This window comes from Aphelocoma coerulescens, chromosome 1A, assembly GCF_041296385.1.
Source record: "Aphelocoma coerulescens isolate FSJ_1873_10779 chromosome 1A, UR_Acoe_1.0, whole genome shotgun sequence".
Lineage (NCBI taxonomy): Eukaryota > Metazoa > Chordata > Aves > Passeriformes > Corvidae > Aphelocoma > Aphelocoma coerulescens.
Window position 1 is genome coordinate 80191441 of NC_091014.1, and position 12333 is coordinate 80203773.

Sequence of the window (12333 nt, forward strand, 5' to 3'; positions counted from 1 at the left end):
ACAACAGTGAGGGAAAATGCTGCCTCATGACTGAAATGCCCAAGTGGGAATGAACCCTGCCTGATGCCTTGTACAATCATTTATTTCACTGCATCGTAAGGAAAACATCTGTAGAATATTCCAGATTGAAATGACAACACTGCACACTCCTTTCTTACTGGTGCAAATGACAACACAAGCTGCAAAGTGGTGAAGAATCACGTTTGGTACCTACTATTGAAAACAGCTTGGAAATAAGACTCTGAGCATGGCCACTGATAAGATTATAACTGTAATATGACCTAATAAAACTTTACCAGCAAATATTAACAGAGGGTTGATTAAATTTCAGCTAGATTAATAATTGTTCTCAGTCTATAAAACAACGCATTTTAATCTTACGCATTGAAATTTCCCTTCACAGCGAGACATATTTACTATCACCAAGGATATTGCACTGGAAAAATTTACTGTGAAAAGCACATTTCCCAATGATTCTCAAGCTTAGAGCAAGCTGTTGATTTGAATCACTGCATCTCTGTAGCCTGGCTAACACAGAACCAGCATTCTCACAAGGTACAGTAACAAAGTTACAGGGATGGTCTTTCATGAGTACGTGTTCAGCACTCAGTTTATGGTCTCTATTTGCTGTTTTCCTCAAAATTAAATACTTTTTTCCAGCCCGGTGATTAACTAAGTATCCAGCTAACTCCCCTTCTGGGTTAATATTTCACTGCTGACTGATAGAAGCTGGAATAGTGACTGGGTTTTATTCATTTCACACAGTATCTCGGTGGACTTGGCTCAAAACAGCATGATCATTGCTTACTTATAAAATCTCCAGCAGCAGAGCCACAGCAAAGAGACTTCAAAAGTAAAAATCTCATTCTGTTCTGATCATATGTATTTGCATTTATAAAACATATTTACACTTGTTAGCATCAAGTCACATGTGTGGTGACCATGTTGCCATTCCTCAACTCCAGCATGCTGTCACAATGCAGCAATGTAGAACCACTTGGTTCAGAATCAGAATGCCCTTTGTGACTAGGTACAGATTTTTTTTAGTGACAAGCCATGCCTAAATTAGCAGAAAGGGAACATCTCAGCCACTTTCAAAACAGTTACAGACAACTTTGAAGGACTCTGAAACTAAAGGCTGTATAACTTTCATATACAGGAAAGAACAAAGGTTGCATCACTTGCCTTTAGGGAGGAGCAAGTCCTTTCTCATGTTGGAGAATACACGTGAAGGTTTACATGGGCATTGTAGAAACTCAAGCAAATTTCTGGGATAAAGAAAAGTATTTCTCGCATGACTGCAGCAATTTATCCAATTCCTAAGGTATGCTGAGTTTAAAGTTGACCAGTTGACCCCAGATGTATTGGTAGGAAGGCAAAGAGAATAAATACTTCCGGACTACTACCAATCTCTACAATGTAGTGCAAGAAGTAAATGACATTTTGTTTAGCTGCATGTCACCATGGACAAAGCCGTGCATGTGAAGTGGCTCTCACTGATATACAATACTATTAGGCCTGGTGAAAAACGTAATATTCATAGAACAGCAGGGCCTCTCCAAAAGGATACAGACAACTGGGAATAGAGAAAACATGACTTTCTGTGTTCACAGTTTTGTGTTAAAACCTTGGTTATGAGAAGCCCAGAAAAGAGCTGTGTACTAAACCACATGTTTTGCAGTTAGGGACTTCTCTGTTCATCTTTCAGGACGGAATTGTTCCCCAGGAGGGTATTACAGTTATAAAAGTGACTGTGAAAAGAACACTTTTCCAAAGATTCCTAAAAAATTCAGGAGTACTCTGCTGTAGAATTTCAGGCATTTCAGGGCATTTTCACATCAACCTTCAAGCATCTCTATGGGTTTGCTCAAGAGAGAGCACACGCAACATATCCAACATCTCTGTTTGCAAAATGGCATTATTTCAGGCAGGTATATAGGAACGACGTTCTCTAAGATACAGAGGCTTAAATATAAAGAATGTCACGTTTCAGGCAATTTGAGACACTTCTCTCCTTTTATTAATTTTCCAAACATAGCTATCCAGATATTACTGAAAAGGAGACAATCTACTATAGTAGGGTAGCTCAATTTCCTAAACTAAGACCAACTTTGCAAAATAGTTGTACACTGATAATAATAAAGGACCTCTGGAAGCAATGCTAATAAAGAATTCCTATTAGAAAAATTTGGACTACCTATTCTCCTATGGTAAAGTGAGCTACAGGTCACTGAACAACTACATCAAGTCCCTAACAGGCCAGTTTCATGTCTTTGAGGTGTGCCAAGCAACCTCTCTCAGTTCGTAGTCTTCTGTAAGGATGTGCAGGTGGAGCCAGTTTCTGCCTCGTAGACGTAGGAACATCACAACAGCACCGTGGTAAACTGGAAGGTGAAGGGCAGGGCAATGCAGAGATGTGTGTCTGCACAGTGAATCCGTGTGCCGCAGCATCTTCCATCCACGGGAGCAGGAAAGCAGCTTCAGGATTGCCAGTGAAAAAAGGAAGAATTATGCAGTGCTCACGTGGCTGCCATCGGGTGTGAGCCCCCCCAGCACAGCTCTGTGCAGGGAATTCCTCTCAGTGGCCGGAGAGCAGCATCCAGAGGCGAAATCGCAGCTGACCGTAAGCTCGCATCGCCTCTGCGTGGGCGGCCGGATCTTGGGCCAGGTGCTCAAAGAGGTTGAGCGGCTCGACCGCTCGCATTGCCGGCGGCAAGCTGATCTCTGCAGGAAGCCTCTGGTTGCCTAGGACAAAGTGCTCCAGGCGTTTCAACTGCAGGCAGCGGCGCAGGTATGCCATGATGTCCCACAGCCGCCGTGCAAATTCCCTCCTGCGCCACTGGGACAGCGGTACGGTGGTCAGCACGTGCATGACCACAGTCTTCCAGGTCGAGCTGGAAAAACCTGTGCCCCTCAGGATGCAGGTGAAGAGCTGCAGGCATTTCAGGTGCAAGCTCTCACATGGCACCTGCCTGGCGACGTGCTGGAAGAATTTTGCCTCTGCCACAGCGTACGTCTCAGGCCACGCTGTGCTTGCGATGGAGTCGGCCTCGGCGGGATGGCTGCTCACAAAGATGCTGGAGCTGCCTGTCTGGGCCTCTGTGGGCTGGCTGACCGCAAAGATGTCGGAGTCCCCGTGGCGCACCCCAAACAACATCTTCACCACCAGGCTCTTCTTGCCTTTGCTCAGCCGGAATTGGCAGGACCGGCTGCAGGGCTGAAACACCAAGTGCCATGAGTACGACTGAGGCAAATGCAGCCACGAGCATCTCACCAGCTGGTAGAACCAGTGGGAGGTTTTCTCCACGTCCAGGTAGGAGCCGGTGCAGAGTGTCTCTAGGAGGCTGGGCTTCTGCTTCCGCCGCAGCTCCTCCTGCGAGTGGTGCAGGAAGCACAACAGCTTCTCGCCCAGCTGCTCCCTCTCGCACGTGCACACCAGCTCCACACGGACGCAGAAGGTCCTTGCTGCCATCTGCCCTGCACTGTTCAGCTCCAGGTGGAAGGCGTGTCCCGGTGGGGGATTCAGTGGGACCAGCACGCGGTACACCCCATCCTGCTCACGGGGACTCCAACCCTCAAAGGCACTGCCCACCCCGATGGCTTCTTGAGGCACCGGGTAGAAACTATTGCTCACGCTGTCAATAAAGACACGCGTGAAGCTCTCCATCAGCTCAGCTGCCACTGAGCGACCTTTCTCCACGTCCTCGACGGGACACTGTATGCGATCCACTAAAAGGATCCCTCGCTTATTCCCAGTGTCACAGGCGTCTTCTTCCTCTTCAATTCCACCACGGCTGCCTTTGCCCTTGCCAGCACTGCCTTCTTTTTCACTGGCAGCCACATTACCTTGTTCTCCTTCTTTTGCATCTTCATTCTTCTCTCCATTCGCATTTGCATCACCCTGCTTCTCATCTCTGTTTGCAGCACTGGTCTCTTCATTTCCAAGGTGAGTGGTTTTTTCTTCAGTTGCAGCAAACCCACTGTGGTCTATTGCCTTCCCACCATCACTGTTGTCTTCCTGCCCCATCCAATCACTGCTTTGTTGTTCACTGGCATCACTGCTTCCCTGCACCTTCACATCTGCTTTTTCTTCCTTTCCATCTACCTCGTATACTCCTTTATTTACATCATCACTGTTGCCTGCCTTCATATACGCATCATCGGTTTTTTCTTCATTTCCATCTCCGTCTTCCTTTCCAGCATCCTTGTCTGGCTCCACCTTCACATCCTTGTTTTCTCCTTCATTTACTTCATCTAGGTCTTCCACACCTCCAGTAACATTGCCAGGTTCTTCTTCATTTCCTTCGGCAGTATTGTCTCCTGGCATATTCCCATCACTCCAGCCTTCATCTTTCTTTGCATCATGGCCATCGTCACTTTTAACATCACTGTCTTTCTTCAACTTCACATCTTCATCTCGTTCATTGGCATCATCATCGTCTCCTTCGTTTGCAGCCACAGGACTGCCTTCTCCTTCATTTCCGCTGCCGCTGTCATCTGCCTCCACAGTCACATCTATGGTTTCTCCATCTCCCTTGGAATCCAAACTGTCTTCTTCCTTTTCTTTTTCCTTCTCCTCTCCCAAGATCTTGCAGGAGCTCTGGTCCTTGCCGCTGCTGTTGGTTTCGCTGGCTTCAGGACTCCTCCTGCAGCTAAACCACAGGCCCAAGAGGAGCAGGAGTCCAGCAAGAGCCCAGAATGGCCACTGCTGCAGGGCACCAAAGAGCAGGGCTCCCCAGCCCTCGTCCTGCTGCTCCGGGGGCCCTTGCTCCAGCTCCTGCAGCAGCCGAGCCATCTCGCGGTCAAGCAGCTCCTCACGCTCCTGCATTCGCCGGTGCGTGGCCTCATCCAGCCCATCCCCAGCTGGCTGGGGGTACTGGATCAGGCTTTGCACGAGCACGAAGAGCAATGACAACAAAGCCATGGTCTGCAAGAGGACACACAGAAGGGGTTCAGTAGGGCCAGCATGGAGGCAGCCAGTGGGGGGCAGGAGCCACAGGGACGTGGCAGCAGGAAGGAGAGGGCCCCCGGCAGCTGGCAGGAGGCAAGGCCTGCACCGCTGCCCCAGCAAGCACCGAGCCTGAGCAAGGCACTCCCACCAGGGGCTGGGCCCTGGATGCAGGGACAGAACACACGCCCCTGGTGCCGGCGCTTCTGCCCCAGCCCTCCCCCAGCCCTGCCTCCCCACCGCCTGTGTGCACTCACCGCTTGCCCAGGCTCTACTGGGGCAGCGGCAACCCATGGGGCCTTTAATAGCTGCCCCCATTGTGACACGGCCCCTGTGCTGTCACAGGCCCCAGAGCGCATCACAGGCCAGCCCCACCCGCCATCCCCAGCCCGGGAACTCATCATGGCCCTGGGCACCCAAAGCCTCAAGAGACACAAAGTGCAGACCCATCAGTCGTGAACCTGGGAACCCCAGAGCTTCCCTGTACAAAGCAGGCACAAGCGCCCTCCCACACAAACCCTTGTCAAATATAAATATGGGTGACATGATCCATGGATGCTCTTGGTATACGGGTGCAAGCTTTATTTAATCTTGGAGGGGGACATTTTTTATTAATAATATTTATATTGATTACTTTTGGGGCAGTATGTCATATAAGCTAATGTTTTGTTACAGATTTAGTGAGAAATCTTTCTGAAAGAAATCCAGGTTGCTTGAATGATGCACAGGAAGATCTAACACCCTCCTTTAAGAGGCCCAGTAAGTTAATTACAAAATTTTGGTGTCTTCAGCAACCTCTCAGCTCTTAAAACTCTATGGTTCAACACAGTGCAAAATTCTGGGATAGCCAGGATTTTGTTCAGAAAGTAGAATGTCTCCTTTTTCAAATTTGTAGCAAAGATGTACATCTGTCACTCCCACCATCTTCAAAATTGTCTGCCTTAAACAGAGTTAACCAATCTCTCTGACTTGTTTGATGTTGCGCTGGTTAAATAAAGGAAATTCTGACTCTTTCTGCTATCTCTGTGTATTTATCTCCAAAGGACTGTGAGTACGGAAGAGTCATCCCCTATATTCCTCAGCTCTTCTTTGGGGAACTCACCTAGAAATGGAACTGCAGAAATGGGGAGGGAGGAAAAAGAAACAGGATGTGAATCGAGCACCTGCATAGTGACCACAGATGTCCACTGCTAGACAGACACTGACGTCAGGCAGATCGTGCCCTCCAAATAGTGCTCAGAAAGAGAACAAGTTTGGGATTTCTGAAACTGCTCTGAATTGGATTTGCTTAAACACATGTCATTAGTAAAAGTAATCAAAGAAAGAGTTTTGATCCCTCTTCCAAGCTGATGCCACTTATCATGTCTCTTCCCCCTGCATTCTTCTAGGGAAGCTGTTTTTGATGTTGTCCCGTCCTTCTTTTTATAAGAGAGCAAAAATCCTTTGTTAAGTATTACTCTTTCAGTTCTGTTTCCTCTCATCTTCTGAGATATAGTAAAGTGAACATTCAGCAGAATAGTTTTGTATTTTTTGAATACAATTCTTCTTTTATCCAATTGAGGCCCTTCTGTGATCACGAAAAAACAGCCTCCAGTCAGTGACATCAACAGTTTACACTCATAAGAGCTTGACATGGGTCAGTTCTCCAAGGTTATTCTTAGTTCAACTGCTATGTAAGCTGTTGATGTCACTGACTGGAGGCTGCTCTTCAGGACATGATATATATGATAATTATATGACAGAAAATGCAACATAGAGTTGAATCTGACCTTCAAGTTCACTAGCTTAAAAAAGGAAAAAAAATGTCTGCAAGAAATTTGCTGCTTTTCCCATTACTAAGATGTAATAAATGCCTTCAAGTTTATACTCAGTCGACGGCATATACACATGGACAGCAGCACCCATCCATCTTCAAGCTAGGGTACATTTTAAGTCTCAATGATCACTGCCTCCAGAAAGCATTTTTGAGACAAAACAGGCAAAGTCTTTTGCATATCTAGACAATCATCCAATACTAGGATCTTCACTCTCACATAAACACTTCATGTTTTTCCATAGAGGAATCTGAGATAGATTTTTCTGACAAATAACAGACCACCAAAAATTAATTAAACGACAAACAAGGGAAAAGCACCACTTCCTCACTCAGCACATTTTCCTTGATTTTCATTAAGCATTCAGATTTACAGACGCTGATATTGCCACAAGAGCAGTTTTTTTCTGGTTTTACTTCCTCTTCTAGTAGAGCAAGCACAGCTGCAAAATGCAAGCTCATTTCTAGGCTCTCTTACACATCACCAGTTTACCACATTCCAACCAGTCATAGCTGTGCAACACCCCGTCAGGGTACTGGGATTACTGCAGTGTCACAGACAGCTTAAGTGAGGCTCATGGAGCTGTACAGTTTTAACTACGTTTTAGATGTATAATTAAATGATGCATGACATGGAAATAAGCCAGCTGTACTGAAACTGAACAAACTAACTGCTGTGATGCAACAGTTAAGCATCTCATCAGTTATAAAATGAAACAGGTTTAAAGCAAAAGCAATATAGAGAACAGAATGCTTGACACTGTTAAATAGCATGTTCAAAGGATAATTTTTGAACATTAAGGAAATGTACTCACCCAGTCAAATTTTCAAAAGAATTCATGGCACCAAAATGTTCTCTGTTTGCTTTTTCACCATGTTTTAAGAATGGATCACTCTTAGGGGGAAGAAAATCCGGTGTGCAAAACACTGCGGGAAACTAAACAATCCTTAAACATGGCTAATTGCCATGTGGAGCTGATGGTTTAGCACGGTCATCCTTCAGCAGAGGAGAAAGAACTGCCTGTCTTTAGTTTACTTAGGTAAGATGAAAAAAGTGAGGAGTGTGAATTTGATCTCGCTTCAATTTACTTCAGTGGAAAAACTCTTGCCATGACTTCAGTGAGAGTGAGACTGCACCTTAATTCATTCTATATGGAGAAAAACAAACCAGCTGAGAATAATGCTTTTGTTTATTAGATTTAAATTACTACCATAGTCGTTTTGAACAGTGCTAAGTAAATCCTGCTTTAAAAGCCAAACCTTGCCTTCAGTCGTGCTTATTCCTCTGTACTGTGTCACAGTGCAGGATTCCTGGTCCTCTGACCAAGTCACGGCTGTCACAGTAAGCATGGTTTGCTCTGGGGAATGGCCACATTCCCACACGGGAATGATACATGTTTGTGGATATCACTGGTGACAATGCCCAAATCTGGCCTGGTGCATGCCCCCCAGCCAAGAAACTAGGGTGCACACTTTGGTAATATAAATGCATTCACTGAGAACACAGACTACACTTACTGAAATGTCCATGAAAAGCAGCCAAGTAAATCAAATCAATAGGGTTAAATTTGCAATTTCTCTCTTTCTGCAGGAAAATTTTAGGATAGCCACAAATTGAGAAAAATTTGATTTTTTTTCTTCTTTTTCTCAGAAGGCAATCAACCTTCTGGGTCTGGCTATTCTTTACTTCTCCCTATGAAGTAAAATCTAAAAAGACACACACGATATTTATGGAAGGACCTCCCAATGAATTAGGAAAAATTATTACTCAGAAGATAAAACAGAAACAAGACTGTCTACACTGTATGAATTAAACATACGAGAATTAGGACACAGAGCCTTCCATCCTTTAGTAACAGAACTGATGCTGTCCTGAAAATGACATGAATGAATTAGACTGGTGTATGAAAACCTTCTGCATCTGCTCTAGAGGTTGGAATGAGGATGTCAAATGAGGCAGCAGACAACAAGGATGTGCTGCTTAGGGAAGCTGTGGTTGTGAAGTTCTGCAGTTTGGATGAAGGTCACAGGTTATCTCCATCTACATGAAAATGAGTGATAAATATACACTGTCGGTCTTAAGACTGAAAGAGTACTAGGCAAAGAGGGTTAAAATATGGAATATTACTCAAAATCATCCCCTGGTTTTCTAAAGATCCTAATCTTCTATTAGAAGACAGTTTGTTACCTTCTCCTAATATTAAAACTACAGTAATAAAAGCACCTCAATCTTGTAGAAGTATCTAAGATACACAGATTAAGTAAGGTATATGCACTGAGAGCACCCTAAAAACATCACAAGAGGAGTGACAATTTCTGGGATAGTAATGACATGAACAAGTATCTAACTTAAGTCTGAGTGAATAAGAGAATTTTTCAACTAATGGATATGGGAAAATGTGAAAAGATGAGATACATGATTAAAGATCATAGTGGATTTGATTAACACAGGTGGAGAATATATGACTTTGATTCTGTACTACAACGTATTTTAATTGATTTGTGTGTAGTTTTAGTTTTATACATGCACAATTTTTTTAGAACACATCTTTAGACTGGGACAAACAATAAAGGAAATCCATTGTACGACTTTACATTGATCCCGACATCATTCACTGGAATATCTTAACATTTCCTGCACAGATTCCCATTCGTTAAGATGACGACCTTGAGAAGAAGGAAACCTATAGCTGCCATTCAGAGAAGGTCTAAAATTTTAATTGCTGTTTGAACACAAAGGAGCTTTGACATGCTGTGGTTTATTGAAGCACTCCTGCAGTTATAGACACATCTTTAACCACCCTACCCTCTCCCTCTTCCTCCATCCACCACTGATTGATGCAACTGGAAAACTCAGTAACTGCAAAGTCCTGCTTACTTCCAGCTCTCCTGCCCCAGCAAATGCTCAGCTCTTCTGGGAAGATGGAGCTATGCCATAAACACATTGCACATGAAAGGAGACGAAACCTTCCCTTCAAAGACACGTGTGACCAGGTTTTTGGAACTGCCTGATGTGGCCAGTTCTCATCTGTTTTCCATAAAGAAGGAGAAGAGCCCTGTATTCTCCTCTTCATGATAGTTCAAGTATTAATTCCAAAGAACAGAGATGCCAGGACTTGTCAGTGACATGACTAACAATTTTATGACAACTGGCAAAACAGTTCATTTCTCCTACATCTTATTCTCAGAAACCTTGGAATTGTTTTGTCTGAAAGATTTGGGGGGAGGAAGGTAGACTTAATTCTCACAACTATATTAAATACTCAGTATATGTGATATCCTGTTGTCAACACACAAAATATAGTTTGATTATGATAAGCCATACTGGAATCATTTACAGTACATAAGTGTGAAAAAACAGCATTAAATTGTTTCTTGTTCCATGTGGAAAAATATACACCTTCCAACCCCCCAAGAAAGTAAGACAAAGCACAATAAATTCTGGTAATTCTCTTTCTTCCGACTTTTCAGTTCCATCACAGCTCTCAAAATTAAGATTTATGTGCTATTTTGCATCTGCATCTGTTGTTGATTTTCCCCCCCTACGGGGATATAGGTGAATAAGTTTGGACAGGAAACGGTATCCCTCAAGCCAAACTGAAAGGTTTATAAAGTTGCTAATAAAAGTTTGGATCAGGGCCTAAATATCAATCATCTGCTCATTGTCTTTTTAAACGAGCTCAGGCATTTCCCCAACTGTTCCCAGCAGGTCTCTGCCACTATTTTAAACTAAGATTTCAGCCATTTTTTTTTCCCTGTGTTGACCTCAATAATTTTTCTTTCTCCCCCTCTTTACCTGCCAAAGGCATCCATCAGGATTTTGCCAAAGGCTATCTGCTTTTGAAGTTGAGAGGAATTCACTAATCGTGAGTGTCAAATCCACAATAAATGCCGTCGCCATGTGGTACATGCTGCTTTTGGGAATTATCTCAAAAGGCCTGGCTGTGAGAAGGCCGGCTGTATGTTAGGAGGGTTTTACTGCTAACTTTCGTAACTCACGTCAGGTCTTTCAGTTTCTCTATTCATTGGCTTCAGTGAGTGCAACTGTTTCCCAAAGTAATAAAAATGTTGTCAAGATCCCTTGATCTTGCTTCCTCTGTCTCTCTCACACAAACACATCCAAACACATTTATATACACAGTGGAATAGCATGCGCAGTGGCACGCAAATCTAGCAAAAGAGAAGCTTGTAAATAAATAGCAAGTCATTCTGCTTACTCAATAAATTTCTCTGGGTGTTAAACTCATGATAAACATATCATAAGCCCCAATGAAGGCTTTACAGCCTGTCCCATCACACCATCCTGAGTGTAACTCTGCAATGCATAGGAAGACATAAGTTTGAAAAACAGAGCAGAAATAGCTCCCATAAGGGCAAGGTGCTGACACAGCTGAAACATAACTAATGGGAGAGCACTTGTTTTCACTAAAGAAGAAAGTATCAGTGACACACCTCTGTGCCTGTGCAGGTGTGCTGTACATTCAAAGCAAAAAGAAATCTACCTTCTTTAAAAACTTGTCCATTAATACATAAATATGTCTGTGTTGAAATCCCTCGGTACCATTCTTAACAAGAACTACACACAAGACTAAGAAATTCTGCAGAGAAACACGCTTTTGTGATCCAAAGAGGCAAGGAGAAAGAAAACCACCTATGAAGAGTTTAACATACCCACTTAGTGATAGAAAAAGAATTATTACAAAAATAAATGTCAGTCCCCTTGAAACACTTGAGTCAGCTCTCTCAACTTCCTCTGATGCTGTAGGAAGGTGTGAACGTCCTCCATGTCTCACATCATCCCCACCAGCCACATAGGAATGTCTCCAATGCACCTCAGAGTGTTTCAAGTACCACTCCCCTCTAATTTATGTAGAGTCTGTTAACATCCTCTTGGAGCAAACAGAAATAATACTTTTAAAAGACAGTTATACTTCAGAAACATGTGCCCCGACACAACAAAAAGCCCAGATTTTAATACTGCCCCGAGGCAGAATTCATCCATCTTTAAGGCTTCTATTATGTATTTCCTGGTTAGTAATACAAAAGAACTGCTGGCAGTATCACATCAAAACGAAAGTGGCAGAATCAGAAAAACTTCTGAAAAGTTTACCTTTATAGGAAAGCTTCAGTCTTGGGATATTTTGTTTTGACATTCCAGTGACTGGAAGGAACAGCATCACTAAAGACAGCGGGCTGCAGGCACGTGGCACTTGCAAAGCTCTCATTCTGCTCTCCTCTTCTGTATCTTCTTTTGTACTATGGTGAAGTATCTCCCCACTTTTCAAACAATCCAAGTTTGATCTGGAAGAAAAAAAGAAAACATCTGCAGATCTGCTTTACTGCATAAGTAACAATTCTGTAAGCAAGCCAGACCTATCTTTAAGGAGCACCTCAGTTAATTTCTTTGCTACAAAAGTATTTTTCCTCTAGTACAAGTAAATATGTTTTGTTTCCTTAATACTAAATTTACACATTTTGACATTGGAAAAATATGTAAACTTTTCAGACACCAGTGTCTAGCCTAGCTAAAGTTTAAGCACAAATTAAATTAATGCAGTATCCATAAAAAGAA

General features: G+C 43.4%; 2 protein-coding genes across 4 annotated transcripts in view; both read right to left on the reverse strand.

Moving 5' to 3' along the window:
* The window catches only part of LOC138104439 (semaphorin-3D-like), a 39309-nt gene extending 27181 nt beyond the window's left edge, over positions 1-12128 (reverse strand). For all 3 annotated transcript variants that reach the window (XR_011148075.1, XM_069003729.1, XM_069003728.1), the window contains exon 1: positions 11872-12128. Coding sequence is in view for 2 of the 3 variants with exons in the window: in XM_069003729.1 (XP_068859830.1) it covers positions 11872-11986 (115 nt within the window). In the remaining variant the exon portion in view is untranslated. The remainder of the gene's footprint in view (positions 1-11871) is intronic.
* Positions 1873-4889, reverse strand: LOC138104800 (uncharacterized). The gene has a single exon (XM_069003991.1). It carries the CDS (start codon positions 4826-4828, stop codon positions 2579-2581), a length of 2250 nt encoding a protein of 749 aa, XP_068860092.1. The 5' UTR covers positions 4829-4889; the 3' UTR covers positions 1873-2578.
* Positions 12129-12333: the final 205 nt, after the last annotated feature.